Source organism: Zootoca vivipara, chromosome 9 (assembly GCF_963506605.1).
Source record: "Zootoca vivipara chromosome 9, rZooViv1.1, whole genome shotgun sequence".
Lineage (NCBI taxonomy): Eukaryota > Metazoa > Chordata > Lepidosauria > Squamata > Lacertidae > Zootoca > Zootoca vivipara.
In genome coordinates, this window is record NC_083284.1 from 73,114,040 (window position 1) to 73,140,714 (window position 26,675).

The 26,675-nt window shown below is 45.6% G+C and overlaps 1 protein-coding gene across 1 annotated transcript; it reads right to left on the reverse strand.

Moving 5' to 3' along the window:
• Positions 1–2,215: 2,215 nt before the first annotated feature.
• On the reverse strand, positions 2,216–25,026 carry HGFAC (HGF activator). The gene is made up of 11 exons (XM_035113720.2): positions 24,818–25,026; positions 22,338–22,401; positions 20,762–20,893; positions 17,642–17,752; positions 13,650–13,824; positions 13,273–13,358; positions 12,207–12,459; positions 8,367–8,506; positions 7,438–7,578; positions 4,656–4,804; positions 2,216–2,522 (listed from the first exon to the last, which is right to left on the reverse strand). Exons 1-11 carry the CDS (start codon positions 24,884–24,886, stop codon positions 2,331–2,333), a joined length of 1,512 nt encoding a protein of 503 aa, XP_034969611.2. The 5' UTR covers positions 24,887–25,026; the 3' UTR covers positions 2,216–2,330.
• Positions 25,027–26,675: the final 1,649 nt, after the last annotated feature.

Sequence of the window (26,675 nt, forward strand, 5' to 3'; positions counted from 1 at the left end):
AATTTAATAAAATGCTGGTGGCTTGGTCTGTTTAGGACCAGGTTCTCCTCTGACTGCTGTCCTGATAGACTGGGAGAGCTTGAAAGATTTGTAGCTCCATCTCTCCCCTTGCATTTATCTACTAATTTTGTTCCCTGCTAGATAGAAAAGCTCAGGGGGTAACATTTGGCTGACCTGAAGAGGCTGAGAAAAACAGAGGGGTTGGTGGTCAAGGCCTTCAGGGACTGGTAGCTGTGTCCCATTCCAAGGAGGAGATCTCCCCTGCTGCCATGGGGTGGGTGGGTTTGGGGAAGGAGGGCATCACCGAGGAAGAGGGAGAGAAGCAGTTATCCTCATGTGCCAGTGAAAACACTCCAGGTGGTGGAGAGATCCTGGCAGTGGTTGTTTTCACATAGTATATGTTCATGGGGTCTGAGCTCGCAGTGACTGACCAGGAATGTGACCTTGGGGGCAAAGTGGATAGTTCAGTGAAGATGCTAGGGGTCATTAGGAGTGGGATTAAAAACAAAACTGCCAACATTATGATGCTCTTATGCAAATCTATGGTGTAGAGTTCTGGTTGCCTCGTGTTAAGAAAAGGATATTGTAGAGCTGGAATGGGTTCAAAAGGGCAGCCGGAATGAACAGAGGAATGGCACATGGGATTTTTTACTCAAAAGACCAGTAAGAGGAGATATGATAGAGGTATATAAATTATGCCTGGTGTAGGAAGTGGAGATATATATGTGTGTGTGTGTGTGTGTATATATATATATATATATATATATATATATATATATATATATGTATGTATATTCTTATTCTGTCTTCCATAATAGACTGACTAGATTGAGGGCTCAATCAAGAAACCATTTTTCTTTCCCATCACCCTTGAGCTATTCCTCTACTGTGCTATGGCTGCCAAACCCAAACATGAGTGTTTTAATTGCTGTATAGAGAAAAGTGAGGCCTCTTTCTTTTTTACCTCGTGACAGCCACCCCCTGCTTCAGAAAACTTAATATTAAATGTTATCTTCCAATCTCTTCATTCTGTGCCTCATCTGCTGGCAACCACAGACTTAACTGCTGGTCTCATACAGTCTGCCCAGCTGAAATCCAAATTTTAGCTTACCTGTGATTGGGCAGCAGTGCCCCCCCCAAAAAACCCACCAGTACCGGTGAAGAGTAGTTTTTGTACATGATGTAAACCATGAAAGTCCCTCTCTAGACAATGGGTGTGTGCGTTACTCTAATATTCTTTATCTCCATAGTTTTGGCTGCTATTGATCCTCCTGCTATCAATATTTATGAGTATCTATGTTCCTTGTTCATGACCTCTTAGAGCAGGGGTCAACAAACTTTTCCAGCAGGGGGCCAGTCCACTGTCCCTCAGACCTTGTGGGGGGGGCTGGACTATATTTTGGAGAAGAAGAAAGAACGACTTCCTATGCCCCACAAATAACCCAGAGATGCATTTTGAATAAAAGGACACATTCTACTCATGTAAAAACACGCTGATTACTGGACCGTCCGTGGGCCGGATTTAGAAGGCGATTGGGCCAGATCCAGCTGCACTAGTTGAATGTTAGATCACAAGCCCAAAGGAGTAGACTTCATGCTTCCCTGTTCAGTTTGTTGACTCCAAAATTGCAGTACAGTAAAGAATTCTCTCTTGTAAGTGTTTCCCAGAATTCCAAGTAAGGCATACTTCCTGCACTGGGGGAACTCTCTATAAGTGAGGGGGGTAGTACTTTTAAATGGGGGGTAGTGTTAAAGCAAGGTAAGTACTCTGCAAATGTTTTGCTCTATTGATACCTATCCTGTTTTTCTGCTTCCAAATAGGAGAGGGCCATGTCAGTTCAGCTCTAGCGCTAAGCACAGCATAGTTACTGGTGACCATAACGACTATGTACAGCCCCTATGTTGCAGTGCCTGATCCTGACCACTCCCACACTCTGATTACAAAAGAAATCCCCAAATTTCAGGTTTTACACAATGGCTGCAAGGTATACATTTCAATTACTGTGAGTTTTTAGTTGAATTCTCATCTATGTGAAAATATGTGTGTATATCCTGTATATAAACACATATAAAGGTTATAATTTCTATTTCTGTTGTCCTTTCTTTTAGAATAATGCACATTTTTGTGGGGTAATGCTTTGGGACCTTTTAAACTGACATAGCTTAGGGCTTCATCATCCTTTCATCCAGCCCTGGAACAAGTCCATTATTGTGAAGCAAACAGAAAGATATGGAAGAAACAGGTGGAACAGGGTGCCTTTTAATGGCAACACTTAGTGTTATAAACAATGACGGTGGCAATCCATAATTTTAGCAAAATGTGAAATGCTTCATCTGGGTAAGGAGCTACGGCTGCTCTTTTGGAGGCGGTTTATCTTCTCATTTATCCAGTCCACGTATTTTGTCACTCTTGTATAAACACCAGGCTTCCTAGCCTTGCCACATCCATCACCCCAGCTGATAATGCCATACAGGTAAGATACGCCATCCTTTTCACAGGCCAGGGGGCCGCCAGAATCTCCCTGTTTCAAAGATAAATTCAAGGACAAAAGTATTTCGCTACAGTTCCCATTATTTGGAAAGATTGGCTCATTTTATCATAGGTTTCGCAAATGACCATTTCTGTGTTTTCTGAAATATTTTTGCTTGCTGTAAGCTCAATAACATTGCAAAAGGAGACTAGCTATACGGCTGCAAATAAAACGTTTAAAGTGTGTTTTAAGTGCAATATACAATGTGACACTAGATGGAAATGGTGAGCCTTATGGAAAAGTCAATGTATTTTTTTTTATTTAAAAAAAGCAGTTTCTAATCGGTTTTTATTTGTGTCTAGATTCCACCTGGAACACAAGCTGTGTAATAAATTGGAAAAATGTAAATAAGAAAATGGGGACCAAGCATACTCATATTCCTTACCAGTGTCATAAATTTCCAACTGTGCAGGACACCGAGAGGCCTTTCAAAACAATTGCCAGATAGTTTGGGCCAAATAATTAATGCTCATATGGTTAGAGTATTTCCTTGAATATTTGGGCATGGCCTTTAGGTGCTCACCATTTATAGTGGAATAGTTGCTGGGGGCAGGGGCAGTTGGCCACACAACATTGGCATCCTTCAGCTAGTAGTCAAGAATAATGTACTAACAAACCCTGCCTTTTTTATACCACAAACCCCCAACTTCTATGAAAGATCTGGAGTGGATCCTCAATACTTTCAGTTGTGGGGCATGTGACAAGGGTCAGCCTGAGGAAACTGCAGGACAATAAATTGCTCAGCTCTAACTAAAAACTCCAGGAGGCAATGAAGTGGCATGAGAGGCAAGACCCCAGGCATCAAAGAATGCTTTCAGCTCTAAACCTGAGGTGTGGCCCTACATGTAGAACGGACATACTTCACTTCAGTTCCTTCTTTGCAAAAGGAATATCCTCTGGAAATAGGGAATTGGACTTTTTAATGATTTGCACCGGGCAGTCTCAAGCAGGTCGGGCGCCCCCTGGCTCTGAGGCACGGAGATCGCTCCGGTGCCCCCGCCCTCGCAGTGTGCAGCACCCCACCTGCCGGCCCAGCGCCCTGGCGCCCCGCACTGCCAGGACTCTACCTAGAGCCGGCCCTGATTTGCACCCATTGATGGCTCTGCCCATGCATTTTTAAAAAGTAAATGGTGGAGTTGATAGGACTCATAATAGCACTTAAAATGTGGAATTCTCCAATCTCCAGAGGAGTCAAGGACCCCCCCCAAAAAAAATGTTTCCACTTTGATTTCCCTATATACCGTATATATCACACACACTCTATCATTCTGGATTAGTGCAAGGGCACATAACTGGTTAGGAGTGGTGAGTTCAGATTTTTGAAATGGAGATCTCAATCTCATCTACATAGTCTACATCAGGCATTCTCAAACTCGACCCTCCAGATGTTTTTGGCCTACAACTCCCATGATCCCTGGCTAACAGAACCAGTGGTCAGGGGTGATGGGAACTGAACATCTGGAGGGCCACGTTTGCCTATGCCTGGTCTACATTTCAAATGGGATTTATCTCCCATTAAGCAGAGGTGGCCGCTCCACCACCCCTTACACCAAATCCAGTATTTTTTGCATTGCCTCAGAATTGATGCTTTTGAATTATGGTGCTGGAGGAGACTCTTGAGAGTCCCATGGACTGCAAGAAGATCAAACCTATCCATTCTGAAGGAAATCAGCCCTGAGTGCTCACTGGAAGGACAGATCGTGAAGCTGAGGCTCCAATACTTTGGCCACCTCATGAGAAGAGAAGAATCCTTGGAAAAGACCCTGATGCTGGGAAAGATTGAGGGCACAAGGAGAAGGGGATGACAGAGGACAAGATGGTTGGACAGTGTTCTCGAAGCTACGAACATGAGTTTGACCAAACTGCGGGAGGCAGTGCAAGACAGGAGTGCCTGGCGTGCTATGGTCCATGGGGTCACGAAGAGTCGGACACGACTAAACGACTCAACAACAACAACAAAGGAAGGGGGAGGAAAGTTGTGCTACACAGCCCTGCCCCCCCCCCCAAAAATCCAAAAACAAAGGGTGAACAAAACAGAAATGCCAAGAGGGATTCCTTGGACCCTCACATTCCCATTCACTCTCTTGTACAAATCTAATTCAGGCAGAAACTCAATAATATTACCTGGCAGGCATCTGATTTACCATCAAGGTAACCGGCACAGAACATATTTTCACTAATGTCAGCTCCATAAACATCATAGTTTTGACATTTGTAATCAGGGATGATCGGAACTGGTGTTTCTTGCAACACTTTCGAGTAGCTGGATGAATCTGTGGAAATAAATTGTATAGAAAACAATTAATTCTAAGTAGAGCAGAGTAGATTAACATGGAAAGTGTTTAAAGTGCTTTGCCAAGCACTCTCCCAAGGGTTGGATTCAATAGTAGCACTACTCCGAGGAGACCAATCGAAATATGACTAACAGATCCATTTAAAAGGGTCTACTCTGAGTAAAATTTAGTTTGCTTTAGTTCAGGAAGCGGATCCCGTTTGCAAAGTCTCCCCTCTCGAAAGAGGAGAGATCTTATGCTATGGTTTATATGCTACTTTTTGGCTCAGATGCCCCCCAATGCGGTGAATGGAATATTTACGCAAAAATAACAGTAATAAAAGTACAATAAGTGCAGTAAATTAAAATAATATAAAATAGCAAAATGAAATGCAGTCACACTAGTTATATATTTGCGAGCTGGATTCATGCTCAGACACATTTTCCCCAGGGTGGTGTAGTGGTTAGGGTGTCAGACTAAGATCAGGGAGACCAGGATTCAAATTCCTACTCGATCGTGAAGCTCACTGGCTGACCTTGGTCCAGTCCAGTGTCTCTCGGCCTTATCTAGCTGTCAGGGTCATTGTGGGGATTGAATGAGGAGGGAGAGAACCATGTGCTCCTTCAGCTCCTTGGAGAAAATGGCAGGATATCGGTGCAAACCAACCAACTAACCAACCAAGCAGACAAATAAATACTATTCTCACTTGGAAGCCAGGTTAACTCGCATCCCCGCTGCCCACCCTAGTCCAGCTGCTTCAGTTTCGCACCTAGGAGCAGCAAGCCCACCCACAAGCAGTCGCCCGGGGGAGTGCCCTCACCCTCATCACACCCCAAAGGAGAAATACTCGGGGGGGCGGGGGGCTGTCCCTATCATTGCCATCCCACCAGGGCTGGCCTGCCCGTAGACACTCACTGCCCCCAAAACCTGTCAAATAGGCTTCGCCTGGAAACAGCTACAGCTGTGGCCAAGTTCTAACTCTTGCTCTTCGTAGGTGGGGCCAGCGGGCCAAGCCTTATGCAAGACGAGGCTTCAGCAGTGTGCTTAAGCCTTTAACTTGACAAATACTCCATTTAGATGGGTGGCATATAAATTGTTATTGTTATTAATTGGGAGGGGTGGCTAATACCCCAGAGGACAGGATCACACTTCAAAATGACCTTAACAGATTAGACAACTGGGCCAAAGCAAACAGGATGAATTTTAACAAGGAGAAATGTAAAGTACTACACTTGATCAAAAAAAAAATGAAAGGCACAAATACAGGGTGGGAGACACCTGGCTTGAGAGCAGTACATGTGAAAAGGATCTAGGAGTCTTGGTAGACCACAAACTTGACATGAGTCAACAGTGTGATGCAGCAGCTAAAAAAGCCAATGCAATTCTGGGCTGCATCAATAGGAGTATAGCGTCTAGATCAAGGAAAGTAATAGTACCACTGTATTCTGCTCTGGTCAGACCTCACCTGGAGAACTGTGTCCAGTTCTGGGCACCACAGTTCAAGAAGGATACTGACAAGCTGGAACGTGTCCAGAAGAGGGCAACCAAAATGGTCAAAGGCCTGGAAACAATGCCTTATGAGGAACGGCTTAGGGAGCTGGGTATGTTTAGCCTGGAGAAGAGAAGGTTAAGGGGTGATATGATAGCCATGTTCAAATATATAAAAGGATGTCATATAGAGGAGGGAGAAAGGTTGTTTTCTGCTGCTCCAGAGAAGCGGACACAGAGCAATGGATTCAAGCTACAAGAAAGAAGATTCCACCTAAATATTAGGAAGAACTTCCTGACAGTAAGAGCTGTTTGACAGTGGAATTTGCTGCCAATAAGTGTGGTGGAGTCTCCTTCTTTGGAGGTCTTTAGGCAGAGGCTTGACAGCTGTATGCCAGGAATGCTTTGGTGGTGTTTCCTGCTTGGCAGGGGGTTGGACTGGATGGCCCTTGTGGTCTCTTCCAACTCTATGATTCTATGATTCTATTGTTGTTATTGTTATTGTTATTGTTATTGCTATTGCTATTGCTATTGCTATTGCTATTGCTATTGCTATTGCTATTGCTATTGTTATTATTCCTGTATAATCCCATTCACAGTCATGGTTGACTGCCATTGCCTTTTGATCCAATAACCATTTCTTTCTGGCCCCTAAATTTCCTCTCCAGCCCTTGTTTCTTTCCTATAGATATTCTGAAGGCTCCAATTCCCATTTCTCTCCATATCCACTGGATCATGTACGAGGCAGAAAGGCAAAGGACCACTGTGCAGGACCAGCTGTAGGGAAAAAAGTCCCTGCGCATTTCAGCCTCTGAGGATTTAGTGGCTATTTCAAAAGAGAAACTACATTTTAAAACTGAATGCAATGTCTAGAAAGCAGGTGCCATACTTTATGCTGCACTGTGCTAGAATTCTGTGGCAAAAGTCAAAGGACATTTCAGCAAAACAGAGATAAATCATGCTGTCAATAAAATAATTAATGGGTGATATGTCTTCTTGAATTGGCCAAAGAAGTGATTCAATTGACAAATCATCTCCTGAAGACTAAAGTGATCATAGTTCTAAGTCTTCCTACGTAGTTAGAACATCTGGTTATGTCTCTGGTCAGTATCACTAGCACACATAAAAGCAATATTCTAACTTACTTTCGTGTAAGTGTCCCCATCCTGCAATTTGGCATTTCTGATTATCTGGAAAGGTCATTCCCTTTTCTGGCAGGCAGATTGGTCGAACAAACTGGGACTTCACTGCACAGCGATGATTCGCCTTCTTCAACTTAACTAAAACTGCAAGAGAAAATAACTTTTAAAAAAAAGATCACAGAAAGTGACTGGACTGGTTCACACAGACATGAACTTCACTTGATTTTGAAATCATCAAGCAATGACCACACATGGATGACCCAGCCCTGCAAGTGAAGAGCTGAGATTTCAGGTACTACCTTTTTTGGGTCTCTCACCTATGTTCAAAAAAGCACTTTACCACTAAGAATGGGTGGAATCATAAAGTTCTGGTTTTTATAAAAAAAGCTTCCTGTAGCAAGGAGAACAGATCCATTCTGATCTGCCCAAACTTTATAGAGTGGATTGCCCTATTGAGGACGATGCCTGCAGGTCAGTCTGGCCAGGCACAGTGAGCCATAGCTACACTTCCAGGCAGGGGCGGAGGAAGGGGGGTGCAGTGGGTGCGGTCAGCCCCAGGTGTCACCACTGAGGGGGTGACAAAATGCTGGGTGGCACTCACCGTGGGGCCTGCAGTGCGCCTGAGCCATGCGTCTCTCCTGGGAGTGACACAGTGGCTTGGACGTCCGCAGGCTCTGCCCTGCCCAAACGGTCCACCAACTGCCTCCCCCTCCAGCTGTAGGGCAGCTGAGGGGGAGGAGGCAGGCAGACTCCGGAGGCCCCACGGCTTGCCTTGCCCCTATGGGTGGCTCGCCCCAGGCGCCCGAGTGGCTTCCTCCTCCACCGCAGCTTCCAGGTGTCTAATGGGTGGAAGGGATGGCAATATCACTGCCCACTTGCTGCACCCCAATCCACACACTTGAAACTAAACCAGAAACAAGAAAAAGGCTCACCTATATCATTTTCAGTTGGGTTGTATACTGTGAAGTCAGGGTGCAAGAAGTACTTTTCCACATCAAATTCTTGAGTAACATCTGTTGTTATATTGAAAAAATGTTGTCCCAAAACAATTCGAATTGTTGACACCAGCGGACTGAAGAAAAGAGGAAAGAGAATGATGAAGAGGATGATGGTATTAAGCTATGTGATGCATTTTAAATATTTTATTCTTATTTATCTGTACAGTTGAATGATGTTGTTATGACCTTAACAAATACACTTCCTTCCTTCCTATAGGTAAGGAACAGAATATTATAGTATTATAATATTTAAACTGGCTGATCCAGCAAATAACATTTTGATTGGGGTGTCAGGGTGCCAATGTAATGTTGTGAGTTGCTGTCATGATGCTATAAGCCAACTGAAACTTTGGCAGTAGCCCAGCAGCAGCAGAATGAATAGCAGAAATGGGCATGGCAGGGCATGCTCACCAAATGAAGAGTAACATCCTGTGCTCATGCACAAGAAACTTGCTTCCAAAAACATTTTGTTGTAAGGAAAATGAAGGGGGGAATTCAGAATAGCAACTGCTTAACATGATGTTGTATCACCTCCCCATTGGGGAGGAATGCTCAGTAAATGGGTTACCTGGAAGTGACCTTGGTTTGACATAACCTTTGCTTCCATCCTGTGGATTTAGTTCTGCCATTGGTCTGCTGAACTAGTGAGGATGTGCTGCATTGATTCCTTCTGATTCATGTGGATACAAATAAGATTGCCAGCCAGTCTTTAACTCATAGCAGGGGACCATAAGACTCTGGGTGGGAAGCTGAAGGGCCTTGGGGCACAGGTGCCTTTTTCACCACCGCTTCCTGTTGAAGGATGTGACCCAGGAAGACAGAGGAAAATACTAGAAGTAAACCACTGACTTTTGGTGTTGTCAATAAGGATTTGGCTTCTTGGACCATGGTCTCCGCTTCCTTGAAGAAGGACTTCTGGCAAGACATGGGTTGCACCTCATTGTGGAAGCCAACAGTTGCAAGAAGGGTTTCTTTGGCTATGTCTGAATCAACAGGAAGAACAAGCAAGTAGTACTTCCTCTGCATGGAGAAGACAGAGACATGCTATAGGATGACAAAGAGAATGTAGAACTGCTCAACACCTTCTTTGCCTCTGTCTTCACCCAAAAGAAAGGAGTGCCCAACCTGGTGATAACAGAATACATGTTGCAAGGAGGGAGCTGAAGCTCAAGATAGGAAAAGAACACCTAGCTCCTAGCTACTTGAAATGTATTCAACTCTCCAGGGCATGATGCACTACACTCAGGGGTACTAAAGGAGCTTTCAGATGTCTAAGAACTTCTGTCTATAATCTTTAAGAAATATTGGAGAACAGATTAGGTTCCTGCAGAGTGGCAGCAGGCAAATGTTGTCCCCCACTTCAAAAAGAGGAAAAAAGAAGACCCAGGTAAATAAATACCAACAAGTCAGCTTGACACTGATACCAGAAAAGGTCCTGGAACAGATAATTAAATGGTCAGTCTATGGGCACTTAGTAAAGGATGCTGTGATTACTAAGACCCAATCTCGTTTCTTTTCTTTTTTTGATAGAGTTACAGGGCAATGGTGGATCAGGGCAATGGTGTAGACATAGCATTTCTTGATTTCAAGTCCCCCATGATATTCTGGTGGAGAAGCTGGTGAAATGTGGGCCGGATGAGGTAAATGTTAGGTGGATTTGTAGCTGGTTGACTGGCCAAACCCAAAGAGGGTATACAAATGTTTCCTCAACATCTTGGGAAAAAGTGACAAGTGGGGTGCCGCAGGGTTTTGTCCTGGGCCCATTGTTGTTCAACGTCTTTGTAAAGACTTGGATGAAGGAATTGAGGTGATGCTCATCCAATTTGCTGATGATCCTCAGGGTCCCTTCCAACTCTACAATTCTATGACACCAAACTGGGAGAGATAGCTAATGCTGCACAAGACACAATGGGGATTCAATATGACCTTGACAGATTGGAGAACGAGGCATGAAAAACCAGCTGCACAGATATAAGATGGGGGACACCTGGCTTGTGAAAAGTGAAAAGTGTCTAGGGCTCTTAGTAGGCTGCAAGTTTAACATGAGTCAACAATGTGATGCGGCAGCAAAAAGGCTAATTCTATTCTAGGCTGCATCAACAGAAGTATAGAATCCAGGGAAGTAATAGTCCAGCTCTATTCTGCCTTGGTCAGACCACACCTGGAGTACTGTGTCCAGTTCTGGGCACCACAATTTAAGAAGGATATTGACAAACAGGATTGTATCCAGATTAGGGTGACCATGAAGATAAAGGGTCTGGAAACCAAGGCTTATGAGGAGTGGTTGAGGGAGTTGGGTACGTTTAGTCTGGGAAAGAGGAGACTAAGAGCAGATATCTGAGCCATCTTCAAATATCTCAAGGGCTGTCACATGAAAGACGGAGCAAGCTTGTTTTCTTCTGCTCCAAATGGTAGGATCCAAGCCAATGGCTTCACGTTACAAGAAAGGAGAGGACGATTAAACATCAGAAAAAAACTTTCTGATGGTAAGAGCTGTTCGACAGTGGAACAGAATTTGTCAGACGGTGGTGGACTTTAGCAGAGGTTGGATGGCCATCTGTCATGAATGCTTTAGTGGAGGTTCCTGCATTGTAGGGTGTTGGACTACATGAGCTTTGGGCTCCCTTCCAACTTTACAATTCTATGATTCTAGATTTAAACTGTAGAATACATAATGTCAGGTATGCAGCAGATAAAGACATGACTGGGTCAAAAGCGGGTTTGTATCCGCTTAGTGCCCAACATTGCTCTTTGGAAACCCCATTGTTCAGGAGATCATTGGAGCTTACAAGGAGCTGCAAGTGGCACTTTGAAGCATCAGAGTTTCAAAGCAATGCACACACATCTCTGCAAGTACCGACAATCAGCTGGTCCCCTGATGATCAGCAGATAGCGGTGAAAGGAGCTTTAAAGTCCTGGCAATCAGCGGTTTGTTGGGACCCCAAAGTGATGCACACCATACTTGTCAAGCTTGGACACAGAGGGTGGGGGAAATAAGGATCCAGCTGCCAGACAGTTTCAGTCCACTCCGCTCTGATAGATGGGAGTTGAGTTTCGCTATATTCCTGTCCTTGCTTCTTTAACATAACATCAGCTGCGCCTTGTGGGAATTACTTTTTATTTATGCTTGCTGTTCCTAACTGCTAAATACTGTTGGAAAATATTAAAAGTTCTGAGAATCCCATGATGCTTAGCTGCGAAGTATCCCGTTTTTCACGGGAAACCCCCGGATTTTAATCCGTTTCCCGCTGTTCTCCCGAATGGAGAAAAATCCCGGAAATCCCCCGGATTTCCTACCTGCCAGGGAGCCTCCATTTTGGGTGCCGCTCTTCCCATGTGTGGGCACTGGAAATCAAGATGGCCACCGGGCATGCGTAGAAGCGACTTCTGGTGCCACTCTGCCCTATTTCTGGTGCCCACACATGGGAAGAGCAACCCCGGAAGTTGCTTCTATGCAACTTCCAGTGCCGCGCCGCTGCTGATCCCGCATTTTTCAGAGGGAGACTTGGCAGGTATGATGGCCCATTATGACACCATTCCTTTACAGTCTTTATGATATCTGCAGGCTAGTGAACATGCTAAGAGGCATTATCTTTGTATTATTGCTTCACAGGGCCCAGGGCCTGCTTCTAGAGGTTCTGAGCGTTAGGGATTCTTGGCTCAAACTTTATTCCATCTTCACTCAGGGGTCTCACATGAAACATTTTGTTTGATTTAAAAGCAGTTTGAGGCGCATGCAGTGAATTTCAGATGAAATCAAAGCATAGGCTCTACCTATCAGCAAAACAATGTGCAGATGTCACCACCCAACAAGAACGAAGAAGGCTTCCAGCACAGAAATTTTTCCCAATATATATGCTGGCCAGCCAGGGATGTGATCCTGGCAAGGAGGAAGATCCTCCTATAATTCTGGGTCTTAAGAAGTTTCGCTTCTTATGTCTTCTCCCACATAAACTCTGGGCCACGGCAAAGTCATCAAAAGTTTCCGGGCGTGGGGGTGGGGGTGGCGGCCGCCTTCTTCTGCTCTCTGAGTAAAGAAAAGATATATTTAATCTTTAACCCATTTTTACTACTGAACCTTTACTATTTACTTTAAATAGCTACGGAATATGATTACAAGGCAAAGAGCTCTTTTCTGATGATGGCATCTTCAGAGTGGTGGAGCAGAAGTGGAGCAGCTTAATTTAGGCTGCATCTTCTCATTCTGGGCTTCCTGCTTGCTGCTCAACCTGATGCCATCCCAGAGTAACACCAGAGTTAGAAACTGCATAGGAAGGGTATAGTCACCCTGCTTATTTCATTCCTAGTTCAGCCTTTGATGTTAGCATTGTTCTTCCCTTCCCTGTACAGTAGTTACTGTATATGTTCCTTTGTTGTTGGACTTGGGTTGGATTGAGCCATTTTATTCATACTAGCGAACAGGGTCTCAAACTCAAGCACTTATCAGGCAGGTGCACGCCAGTCCTTCAGAGCCACATCACGCGCACACAACCTCATAAAAACCCATCTCTTAGTCTCTCAGTCCTTCCCCAGGAGCAGAACTTGGGCAGGCTGAAGGCCCCAAGTCGACCTTGCATGAGAACTGACACAGTGGGCACAGAAGTCTTTAAGGATTCATCCTTACAGCACAGTATCAGAAGTTGGTCTGGAGAGGCATATACTGGGCTGGAGTGGCGGAGACAGACAGGACTATCTATGGAGCTGTTGTGGCAACTGTTATCTGCTCCAGAACATTCTGACCTTAAACATAAGAAATGGCACGTGAGCTGCATATGGAAGGGGGAAGAGACTTGTTCCTTCCTAACTTCAAAAAACCCCATGGATGCAAAATGTTACTTACGACATAAAGTAACATTGCAGTATTCCCAAGATACTGAGTTTTCTTTGACTGTGTAGCACCACGGCCCCTGGTCTTCATCTGGGTTTCTAACGCAGTGGGGAAGGAAAAACATTTGCCCCTTAATGTTTTTTTCCTCTTATGCAAGTTTTAGTTTTCTTCATATACCTTCAGTTCTCAACCCAATTTTCTCTCTGGTTTCTGTCTGTATCATCATTCAAGTGGCTTTGCTAACACACAACACCGCACATCTATCAAAGTAGAGAAGAACATGTGTGCATGTGCGATCAGAGAATCATTGGGTTGAGAACCAGGGTGTAACTCACAAATGTCTCTATTTTTACTTGTATTTTCCTCTAGCTACCAGCTGATTTTCTTACCGGCAGTATGAATGTGGTCCCAGTCCCAGTTGCACAGGGTTTTCAACTATGTCAGCATGAAGCTCTTGGCAAAGGAGATCTGAATTCCATGGCAGACAATTATCTCCAGAAATTGTCTTTTTCTCAATGCCCCTGTAGTTTGTCCCATTACCAGAATAGCAATGTTGGCTAGGAACTGGATAAACATACAGAAGTCTTAAGTAAACATCCGCTAGCATAACATTATCCACTTATTTCTTTGAGGGAGAGGGTGGTGCTATGGTCTAAACCACTGAGCCTAGGGCTTGCCGATCGGGAGGTCGGCAGTTCGAATCCCCATGACGGGGTGAGTTCCTGTTGCTCTGTCCCAGCTTCTGCCAACCTAGCAGTTCGAAAGCACGTCAAAGTGCAAGTAGATAAATAGGTACTGCTGTGGCGAGAAGGTAAACCATGTTTCTGTGCCCTCTGGTTTCCGTCACAGTGTTCCATTGCGCCAGAAGCAGTTTAGTCATGCTGGCCACATGACCCTGGAAAGCTGTCTGTGGAAAAATGCCGGCTCCCTCGGCCTGAAAAGCCAGATGAGTGCCACACCCAATAGTCATCATTGACAGGACTTAACTGTCCAGGGGTCCTTTACCTATTTACAGTGCTTTTTTCTGGGGGTGTGTGTGCAGGGGTACACATACCCCTAAACATTTTGTGAATCTAAGTTTGACCTCATTGAGGGGCAGTGTTTCAATATGAGTAGGAAAATGAGAGTACCCCTTTACATTTTTTAAGAAGAAAAAAAGGCGTTTCCGTATACTGCTCTGGTTCGCCAGAAGCGGCTTAGTCATGCTGGCCACGTGACCTGGAAGCTGTATGCCGGCTCCCTCGGCCAATAGAGCGAGATGAGCACCGCAACCCCAGAGTCAGTCACGACTGGACCTAATGGTCAGGGGTCCCTTTACCTTTTTATCCACTTATTATTTACACACACACACACACACACACACACACACACGTGTGTGTGTGTATTACTTTTATATCCTGTCATTCTTCCAAGGAGCTCCAGGTGGCATGCAGTGATCTCTCTCTCTGCATTTTGTCATGACAACAGTCCTGTGAGGTAAGTCCGGCTGGAAGATAGTGACTACCGTAGCTCAAGGTTGGCAGTGAGCTTTATGGCTATTTTTACCTTGGTCTCCCACTTCCTAGCCCAACACTCCAGCCACTGGTTCTCTCTTGGTCCATATGGGCAGTTGGTCTACATCATTTATGACTAACCAATATATAAGTTAGTGATAACAGTGGCATAGCGTGGTTTGCCAGTACCCAAGGAAAGGCAAGTATTGTGCCCTCTAACCAGCGGCTCCTGTCAGGGCTGGATAGAGGCAATTGGGGGGGGGGGAGAGAATCTTCCCAGCAAGGAAAGGGAATCTGGGGAGGAGACAGTGGCTGCAGCCTTTATTTATTTAGCAACATTTTTTCATCACTTGATTATTATTATTTTTTTAAAAAAGAAACCCTCAGAGTGGCTTATTTTTCTTTTGGAATTTTGCCCCCCCCCAAACTTTGTGTCCAGGGCAACAGACCCTCTGACCCCCACATGCTACACCACTGAGGTTTGGAAATGACCCAAGCTGCTTCCAGAAAAACTGGGAAACATTTCAGCATATTGAGGCAATCCAAATTTGTTTTACCCTACCCCCCCCCTCCACATCTCAATGTGACCCTAGCCCCACCCAGCCCCTCTTCACCACGCCCTGATTTCTCCAGCCATCTTTTCTCCTTTCAGCTCTATTTTCTGGTCCAGCACTATTGACAGTGGACCTGGCTGTAGGCCATTGGGAGAGAACATCATTGCCTTTACATTGCAGCATTCCTTGGTGAAGCTACATTTTCCAGGGCAGGGCCACTTGTGGCACTGTGTGCTGCTGTACAGTAAACAGCTTGGATAGAATGAATCCTGTTCTCACTATAAGCATCCCTGACTGCCCAAGCTGAAACCTATGACCCACACTTTTTTCTTTTTTTGCAATATGCCTGAAGAACTATGAGTGGCAAGCATGGTGTAGTTCTGTTGCTTTGTTGAGTATTTAACAAACTCAGAGAATTGAGCAGTTTTATTTCACTATGTTTGCCTTAAAATGTATCTCTGTTCTTGCAGCTGTTCTTAGTCTTGCTACAGTACTTTCCTCCCTTTTAAAGCATTAAATTCTGCTGGATTTTGCCACCTAGTGGTAAATAATAAGAACTGCAATTTCTTATCTGCAAAGTTTCACATCATCTGCACAATATTTGAAAAAACATTTTTAAATGATCTTTTGTGGATGAACAACGATCATGACAATGAAAATACAAGGACTTCAGGGCAGCATTGATGATGATGGTGGTGGTGGTGGTGGTGGTAGTAGTGGGTTCTCCTCTGCTTTTTGGCCCTCTTTACAGCAGGGGTTTAGATGATAGCCAAAGGGAGAGCAACTGTGTCTGCTAAGGTGCTGAAAAAGCAGGTTAAATGTGATGGCCCCACACAGTGAATGAAGAGTAAAGTGGTCATTGTAAGAAGCAAATATCTGATTATCTAGCTAGACTCCTTGCCCAGCTTAATCAGTTGCTATTTTGTCCAAAAAGCCTCTAGAAAAAGCATGAAGTTGTTGGCTTGGTGGCAAAGAGGAGTGATTTGAATCCAACCTAATCCAGTTTCTAAACATTTCACTAGGTTGGGCATATGGGACAGTTCTAGAAATCAACGCTATGAGGAGTGGGGAAGGCATGGCTGCTGCCCACCCCATCTCCTGTCCCCACCCCACCCCCTGCCCTCCGCTAGTCTGTTTGTCTAGTAATCTAGCCAGCCTTTCCTTGTAGCCTACCTGTCTAAGTTAACTCTGCCCCTAAAAGCTGAGCCATTTGGTTTTTTTCTCTCCCAGCTTGTTGAGACACAAAGTCTGCTATCTCTCTCTCATTCAACTCTGATTCTGTAAGTAGTTCCTTTCAAGATAAATCTGTTCCTGCATGAATAAAGCCTTTGAACTCCAAAAACAGTAAGTGATAATTTCAATCTCATTCACTTGAGCTGCAAGCTCTCCTAACAGTAGAAAAGGTAGACTTTGCCATAGGCATGCATGCCCTAGGACAGACTACATAGGGCTGCCTTTGAAGACAGCTTGGGAACTTTAACTGGTACATAATCCAGCTGCTCAAGGTGTTTGTCAGGTTAGTCAAAGCATATGACATAAACTCTATACCAGTTGCACAGGTTGCCAGGATGCTGCTGGGCCCAATTCAAAGTCCTGGTTTTGGCTTCTAAAGCCCTAATTGGTTTAGAGCCAGGTTAGTTTAAGGGCTGCTTACTTCTGTATGGACTTGACTGTGCCTTAAGACTGGCATCAGAGGCCTTGCTTGGTAGGCCACCATTAAGGTCAATCATATACCCTTCCAAAACAGGTGTGGATGGCTTAATCAGTTCTGGCTTTCAAAGAAACAAACTCTGAAATCTCATATTTTCCAAATGTATTTTGATTAATAAAACCATTGCTGCTGGCTTGCAGATTATGATCTTTTAGACTGATCTAGATTTTTGTGCTGGGTTGATTGATGTTTCAAAGGATTTACTAATTGTAGTTACTCCTCTTGGCTTTTGACATTTGAAGATGGTTCTTTAATCTATCCTGTTTTTCTGGAGTTAGGTTTTAAATACTATATTGTAAGCCACGTTGAGAAGTCAGAGCAGATAAAGGCTCCTGTAAAGCAGCCAAAAAATAAACATGAGTAAATAAAATGTCCATATTGACAGACAAGCTGTACCACAAGAAAGGGCAGCAAGAGTCCAGAGTTCCAATAATTTTAAATCTAGTCCATTCACCTCACCAACAAGGAGCAGGGAGGTGTTTATCAAATTCCAAAACAAAATTTATGATTACTTCATATCATCTGGGATATAGCATAAGCCTCGGCGAATGAGGCTTAAATTCAGTGGAATGAAATACGGTAAGTCAAAGAGCGAAACTGAGTGAAAGTAGAATACAACTCACCAACATTGCAATGTTTTCCTGCCCAGGGTGTTTTGCAGTCACAGACTGTTTCGTTAGTGAAGACAATCTTCTTGCAAGTACTGCCATGGAGGCATGGATTGACGGTGCAGCCTGCAAAGTGAAGCAGAGGACTTATCCACACTGACCATTTGCCCTGCTCTGTCCAGGCAGAACCCTGCACTTTATCGCTCCATGACCAAGCATTTCCTACCCCCCACCCCAGTTTCCCCCCACAAAAACTCTTTAAAGAGTTTTTGCAATTTAAACTTCTGTGTCTGAGAATCCTCTCTCTTTCCGCTCTTTAAAGTTCAGTTGGGGCAAATGTCAATCCATGGGAAACCTGAATTGACGTTTACTATGATTCACCTTTAAAGAGCGGGTTTTTAAGCTCCGGAGCCAGAAAAGGGGTGCTTGGACACAGAGCATTAATGTTTGAACCTCTGCCTGGAAGGTAAGCCTTAACATGCACACAATACCCACAGAAATGGCCTAAAGTGTTTTTGTGATAACTGCTGAGGTGCACATTACTAGTAGGAAAATCCAAAGGCAAATTAAAACTGGACCAACCCCATATTAAACCCAGAGTCTCATAGAGTACATACAGTGGAACCTCGGTTTATGAACACCTCGGTTTACGAATTTTCGGTTTACAAATGCCGCGGACCCATCTGGAACGGATTAATTCACTTTCCATTACTTTCAATGGGAAAGTTCGCTTCAGTTTATGAACGCTTCAGTTTATAAACAGACTTCCAGAACCAATTACACCCATGCTTCGGATTAAGTACGCTTCAGGTTGAGTACTCCGCGGACCCGTCTGGAACGGATTAATCCACTTTCCATTACTTTCAATGGGAAAGTTCACTTCAGTTTATGAACGCTTCAGTTTATGAACAGACTTCCAGAACCAATTGTGTTCATAAACCGAGGTACCACTATATAGAGATTGAGATATATAATGTCAGTTGAATTCTAACTGGAATAGAATAATCTTCTTCCTGAAAAATACTTTAAAAATCCAAGAGACTCAGGTATAAGAGTCTGAGGTAGGAGGAAACCCTGGTACTTTCAATGGCTGCACCATGATTGACCATGAACACACCAAAACAATACAGTGGTCCCTCGGTTGAAGAACAGCCCTGTTTACGGACTATTTGGTATATGAATTCAGCAAAACCAGAAGTAAGTGTCCTGGTTTGCAAACTTTACCTCGGTCTAAGAACGGAATCCGGTGGAAGGGCACCGGCAGTGGGAGGCCTCATTAGGGAAAGCGCACCTTGGTTTAAGAACGGCTTTGGTTTAAGAATGGACTTCCGGAACGGATTAAGTTCGTACCACTGTATATATATACTTACCTTCCAAGTTTCGGACTGCAGAATCCGGGACCGGCAGCCGTGTGACACCGGAAGTTGCGTCGACGTAACTTCCGGTGTCGCTTTGCCCTTCTATGGGCATCAAAAATGGCTGCCGCTGGCTTCGAAAGTCGCTTGTACGCTTGTCAGGAAGTGCATTGACGCAACTTCCGGTGTCGCTCGGCCCATCTATGGGCACCAAAAATGGCCGACGACGACACCGGAAGTCGCGTCTATGCACTTCCGGACATCCGTAGATGCGACTTTTGAAGCTGGTGGCGGCCATTTTTGGTGCCCATAGAAGGGCAAATCGGAAAGAAAAAAAATGGCCGCCGGCAGGAGAAAATAACGGAGAAAAACGGGAGACGAAGTGATACGGGGGACCACCGGGAAAAGGTAAGTAAAAACGGGGGTTTCCCGGGGGAAACGGGGTACTTGGCAGCTATGATATATATAGGATGATTTTAACAAAATATATTTTCCCCTCTCCTACTCCGCCCACCCCAAGTTAAGTTAATTTTTACATTTATAAGCTTGCTTTTCCTCCCAAGGAGCTCAGGGTGATTCATGTAGGCCTTTCCCACCTGACACCCTATTTTCCTCACCACCAGCCAGAAAGCAGCAGTGCCCTCCATGTGGGCACACACAAAGCTCTGTACGCATATGCACACACACACACACACACACTGCTTATAGGGAGGAGGAGCAGCACCCGGGGCACACTGCTCCCACCCCCCTTGCGACGCCACTGCCCCCCCAAACACACACACATTGCAGAGTGTCTCTCTTAAAGTGACTGAAACGGCCACTTCACAGAGGCAATCAGCAGGACGTGCAACTTCCTATTATTATTTTTGCCAAGAGAGAAGAAGGCAGCGCTGTGCACAGTGTTTCTTGTTGCTTTCTTTGAGTGTCTATCCCTTCTTGCAGGCAAGGAAGCTGGTGCTGCAGTTCAGAAAGGGGCTTTAAAGCCTCTCCTTCTTCTTCCCCCTCTCCATGGCACCAATGATCCTCCCCCACTTTGCCAAGAGGGAGAAAAGATCACTTCCCCCTGTAACCTTTTCAAAGCGACTGTCGCTTGGGTGGGGAGCCGAGTGAGGAACTATAAACCCAGGAGAGGGCAAAGAAACAAAGGGCCCCACCCAGCACCTCCCTCCTGCCCATTGGGTGGATGCGACCTTCCCAAGGGAGCAGCTCTTCAAACATAGGGAGGCTGCCAGTGGAGGCAACGCCAATCCATGGGATTCCCATGTATGGAGCAGGACAGAGGCAGGGGGTGCAAAAAATGATACAAATGTGATTGTGCCTTGAGAAATTCATTTGTGAAGGCAGGACCATCAACTATTCCGAAGAGCTGCCCATGATCTGGTACAAAACCACATAAATTGTTGAATAACTTTTATAACTTTCAGTCAAATTCAATCTGTGAGCAGCACATTATCCAGAAAGTCCAGTACAGTTAGGGTAAATTATTAAGGATTTGAAAAGTGGAAAGGAGGTGAAGAAGATAAAATCCTTTCAGGAAACTTAAGAGAATACTTGAAATTGCTTTGATGAAGCCACTTCACAGATTACATTTTAAGAGGTATACCTTTTAATTGCTGTAAGTGATTTAAGGCTGAGAGTATGACTTCTTCACTACAATATGCATTATTTAATGCAATTCAACTTCAGTGTCTCAATCATTTTATTTGTTTTATCATTTCACTGGACTACATATAAACAGATGAGCAAACATACTAAAATAAAGCATACAGTATAGAAATACCTGTGTGCTGTGCGTATTGGCAGTTAATGAGGTTGTTAACACATGTGCATTTCTGCACTATCCCTTGGTAGATTCTTGGCCAGCTTTCTCCAGTTGCAAAATACTCATGCAGAGTTTCATCAAAGCATTTTTCTGCATTTAAAAAAATGCAAAAGAGCACATTAAGCCTTATTCTTAAATCTTTTTTTTCTTTTTCTTTTGCTATAAAAGAAACATTGCTGGAGAGCACATGAAGATGTTCCTGGCTTCGGCCCATCTAGTCCATTAAAACCTGCAAGCAGGATCTTCCCCCCTTCTGCAGTTCCCAGCAGGCCCATGTGGAGCTTGTCTGAGGCCCGGGGTAGGAGCAGGGGCATAGCTAGCTGTTCCGGCACCCAGCGTGCTGGGGGCAGGGCGAGCTGCCCACGGGGGCACTGCTGCAATCCGCGCACGGGGGCGCTGCATGGGGGCGGCATGGTGAGCTGCCCACGGAGTCTGCCTGGCGGACACAAGCCCCACACTGCCGTTTCAGGCAGCGTGGGGCCCTGAGCCACTGCGTCACTCCCAAGACAGACATGTGGCTCGGGCGCGCTGCAGGCCAGGCCCCGCGGTAAGTGCCAACCCCCATGGTGTGTCATTTTGTCACCCCCCTCAAGGATGACACCCGGGGTGGGCCGCACCCCCTTCCTACGCCCCTGGGTAGGAGTCTTGTTAGAATAAAGTATAAACTCAAACAAAAAAGCAGCCGGTCCCTGGCGCTCCATCCCCCCCCCCCAACGGCTTAGCCCTCTGGGTGCCCCCTCCCTTCTGCATGGGCCTGGTTCCCAGCAATGCGTGTTCAGAGATATGCTGCCTCCGACCTCCAAGAGCATAAATTACGAACCCTAATATTTTTCTAGGGAGTAAATGACAGTAGGAAGTTCATTATATTGGAGGGACTGCAGTATATTGGGCATATGTCGCCCACCGCCCTGAGGCTCCTAGAAGCAGAGAGACTATCCATTTCCATAGCCATGAATAATGTGGGCGAACCAGAGCTGGGAGCAGAACTGAGCACTTCAAGAGAATTGAAGACCTCCTTAGCCCAGCCAGAGGTGGTGCAGAGGAGACGCAATGAGGAGGTCACCTTCCCAGCCCTGCGAGGCCTTGGGGTGCCACTTTGTGGCGAGGATGGCAAGGTGGCTGACCCCCTTCTCATACTGTGAGAGCTAAGCAGGATGGCTCTCACTGAGAATCCAGCCTCAGTTGCAACCAGTTTGCCATGTCAATTCAGCCGGATCATGGAAATAACCCCTTGGAATCACATCTTGGGATCCATCTTGGAAGCCGCCCAGCGAGCAATTTTACACACTGTGAAAGCAAGCTAGGAAGGGAGGGAGGGAGGGAGGGAGGGAGGGAGGGAGGAAGGAAGGAAGGAAGGAAGGCTTAGTTTGTTTGGGAGGCACATTAAAGTAAGGTTACCAGATTTTTTTTTCAATGAATCCGGGGACACTTTTCAACTTCAATGGATTTTGTATGGGGACTGATTGGTAAATCCGGGGACTGTCCCTGGGAAACGGGGATGTCTGGTAACCTTACATTAAAGCATCTGTGGTACCTCTGGAGTAACGAACTTCATGTTTGGATTCTCCTGGCTCAGTACCACAACTGCTACTTCCTTCCTACAAATAAAACAATGAAGAACAAGTTTGCATTTACTGTATAGACAGGATTTTATCAATACAAAGTTCCTATTGGCAGAAGAGCAGCCAGGGATTGCCTCTTAAAAACAACTAAATCGTCTGAGGCACTGAGGCAGCAACCTATGGCAGCCTTTTAGCTTCTGCCTCTCTCACGCACATTAACCTTGCGATAGGCCTATTAATACATTTGGGAATGCCCTGCAGTTAGTTGGGAGCCCTATTTAACATCTATATCTAGACTTGGATGAAGGATTTGAGGGGATGATCCTATAATTTGCACATGACACCAAACAAGAAGGGATGGCAAATGCCACAGAAGACAGAACCAGGATTCCAGATGGCCTTGGGAACTGAGCCCAAACTAACAAAATGAATTTCAATAGGGGCAAATGTTCTGCGCTTAGGCACGAACAACCAATTACACATATATAAGATGGGGGGGGCACCTTGCTTGTCAGTAGAATATGTGAGCATACCTGCCAAGTTCCTGCCTGAAAAATAAGGGATCAGACCGGAAGTAGCATACCGGAAGTAGCGTTGCCGCCATTTTGGGACTGGGCGGAGCATGCTCAGAAGTGACTTTTGATGCTGCTCTGCGCAGTTCCAAAATGGCCACTGCACCGCACCAGAAGTCGCGCTGCAGCCATTTTGGAACTGGGCAGAGCAGCATCAAAAGTCGCTTCTGAGCATGCTCCGCCCAGTTCCAAAATGGCGGTTGCGCCAGAATAAACGGGGGAAAACAAAAAATTCTGTTTTTTGGCTGGGAACAGCTGGAAAAACTGGGGTTTCCCGGGGAATACGGGAGACTTGGCAGCTATGTATGTGAGAAGGTTCTTAGTAGGCCACAAGCTTAACATGAGTCGACAGTGGATACAGTGGCAAAAAAAGAAGACGCTACTGTTATTCTAGGTTGCATCAAGAATAGCACTAAGGGTAGTAATAGTCCTGCTCTCTTCTGCTGTAGGCTGCCAGCCAGAGCCTAGTGCAACATGGCCACCGTGGAGGAAGAAAGGAGTCAAACGACACCGGGTGCTTTAGAGAAAAGAGCTTTTTATTTCTGCCATGCAAGCAGGGCAAAAAGGTGATGCGTTCAAAGCAACACACTGTGTTGAGTTTGTAGCTACATTATATACCCTTGTTCCTGTGGGGTGGGGCAGTCCTACCCCTCCGTTCTGGAGTGCCACGTTGATACATTCCAGCCTTGGCTGCGTTGGTACATTCCAGCCTTGCGTTGGGCAAGCCGGAGGCCCCCCACAGCGGGGGTCTTGTAAATTCCCATTAAGCAAGATGATGGGGCAAAGTATTTCCTTATTATATTATTTTACAAGCTCATATATTGTCCATGGGAGAGTCATGGCTTGGGGCCCCCAGAAATGTAGCCTGACTAGCATTTCTTTCCTATCTTTATGGAGTGCCTTTTTGAGGAACAGCTTAGGGGGCTGGGTATGTTTAGCCTGGAGAAGAGAAGGTTGAGGGGGTGAAGGGTTGCTTTCTGCTACCCCAGAAAAGTAGACACAAACCATGGATTCAAACTACAAGAGTATTCCACCCATACGTCAGGAAGAACCTCCCGGCAGCGAGAGCTGTTCAGCAGTGGAATTTGCCTGCAGGTAATGTGGTGGACTCTCCTTCCCTGGAGGTTTCCATGCAGAGGCTTGATAGCCACGTCAGGAATACTCTGATGGTGTTTCCTGCCTGGCAGGTTGGATTGGATGGCCCCCTCTCCATGGCCTCCTCCAACTCAACTCCTTTCTAATGTGAGAGAATATTTTGCCAATAATTTGAACTTAATGAAGTGGGGAGAAATCAGATTCAGTTCTTGCTCAAAGATAAACTTAACACACACGTGCACTTTACTTTGTAAGGAATGTTGTCCCTGCAAAGATGTGTGCCTTGCCCACTGTCGCTGCCAGACCTGTTTGGCAGCTGTTCTTGCGGGGTAGGTATGTGATGATCTTATCTATAGCCGAAGGCTACTTCCTTCACTGCCTTGGTCAGGCCTCACCTGGATTACTGTGTCCAGTTCTGGGCACCACAATTTAAGGAGGATAATGACAAGCTGGAAGGTGTGCAAAGGATGCTTTAGCTGACATTCTTGCACTGCAAGGGGTTGGACTAGATGACCCTCAGGATCCCTCCCAACTCTACAATTCTATGATTCTATGAAAGTCCTCCTTGAGTCTATGCCCTGGCCTCCAGTTTCAGGGCAGCCATGCTTAACGTTCTTTGTTGCACTTTTTAAATGCAGTGTACACCAGTGCCTGGTGCCAAAACACGTTTCGGTTTCAGGACATTTACGGCACATTTACAATATTCTTTAAATATTGGTGGCGCATATTCTAAACAAGCAGGTTTATGATAATGTTGTGGGAAGAAACTGAAGAGGCACACTTACCGTTCGCTCGGGAGCACTGCTTAAAGCCAAAGAGAGGGTAACTACCATGGAGCAAATGTAGACGTTCATCTTTCACCTTTTTATTTCTCTTTTCTTTTCTTCTTTTGCAGCTCCCTGTAATGTTCCTGGAGGAGTGGGCCTTCCAGTGTCTGAAAATCCAGAGTGGGAAGTCTAAGCAACATTGGGGCTTATGGAAACTCCCTGCGTTAGAGAGTATGTTTGACTTTTTAAGCAATCACTCCTTCGGCAATGTTAATAAGTAATGTGTTTGTGTACTGAGGTAAATATTGGTTTCAGAAACATTTCGGGGAAAGCACACACAAAAAGTATGCCACATCCTGAACAGTTAAGAATTTAGGTTAGCTTCCGTTTGGGCTGATTAATATTTGCCCACAGTTTCCATGCCTTTCCATTATTTGTCATACTCCAGAATAACCAGAACAACCAGCAGTGAATAGGAAATCTGGATTGGTATTTAGATGCTCAGGTTTTTGAATAGAGTTCATGCAAAATCTATGAGAGTTTATCCTTATTTATTTATTTAGCACCTCACCCGTAGATCTCAGAGCAGTTCAGTTGAGAAAAACACAAAATACATAATACAGTGGTACCTCAGGTTGCGGACCCAATCCATTCCAGGGTGTCGTTTGCACCCTGAAAAGTCCGCAACCCGAGCGGTGCTTCTGCACATGCCCGAAAGCATGATAGAGTGCTTCTGCGCATGCGCGCATGGCGAAACCCGGAAGTAAACACTTCCAGGTCCACCGCGTTCGTAACCTGGAAAAACGCAACCCGCAGCCGATACAACATGAGGTATGACTGTACATCATTCAGGAGAGAAACAATCAGGTCCGAGAACTGACATTCTGATGTGTTGTAAAGCTATTTTACATTGTTTTCCCTTTACAATTTAAATGGATTTAAGGGTGGAGGTGAACTCCTGTTTGGGAGGCAGATGGATGATATTCATAGATACTTATACATGGTTTCAACGTCACAGTTACAGTTTACGTAACAAAGGTTTAGGTTTGGTATTTTCTCTTTATTGGGGGTGTGTCACGGTCCGGTCGGCGGGCGGTTGAAGCCCTGGCTGAGGACGTCAGGACCAGAGGCAAGATGGTGGTGTAGAAGCAGGAACAGGTGCAGGGTTGAGGGTCCAGTCGCAGGGTCAAGGAGCAAGGCAGAGGCGAAGGTCTGGGAGTCAAGGAGCAAGGCGTCGGCAAGGCAAAGGTCCAAGGGTCGAGGATCAAGATGTCGGCAAGGCAAGGGTCCAAGGAGCAAGGATCAAGAGGCCATATGCAACCAGGCAGGGATAGCGTTGCTGTGGCAAAGAGCTGAAGGGAAATGCTGAGCTTTTATCCCTCCCAGCTCCTGCCACCAGGTGCAGTGAGGTATCAAGTGGCCTCACCTGAGTGGCCACTCCTTGCTTCTCCAGCACAAGCTGAGGCAGGCCCCAGTCCTGCAAAGCACTACAGGCCCCAGAGCCTGACTCCTGCCCATACTCCTGACAGGGTGGTAATTAGAACTCGAACGCATCACTTTTATTAGGAAAGGCATCAGGCCAAGCTTGGTCCCAGTGGGACATTATGCGATTGGGATGCCTTGGAACACTTTCCCTTGTGGAGATGGGCAACTCCACTTAGTTTGTTGGTGGCGTCAAGGAACCTGTGGTGTTGGCGTCCATGCAGTGGTGGCCCCTTGGGGTTTGGGTTCTCTGGACTTTGCTCAAGCTGATGCCCATGTGCAGCTCTCATCCCCTAGGAAAGGCAGCCGGAAAAGACTTTTGCTCCACCCATAGCCACAGCCGTGGATTTGAGCAGAGAGAGCCTGCTTCTTCCTCCGACTTCTAGCTTACACC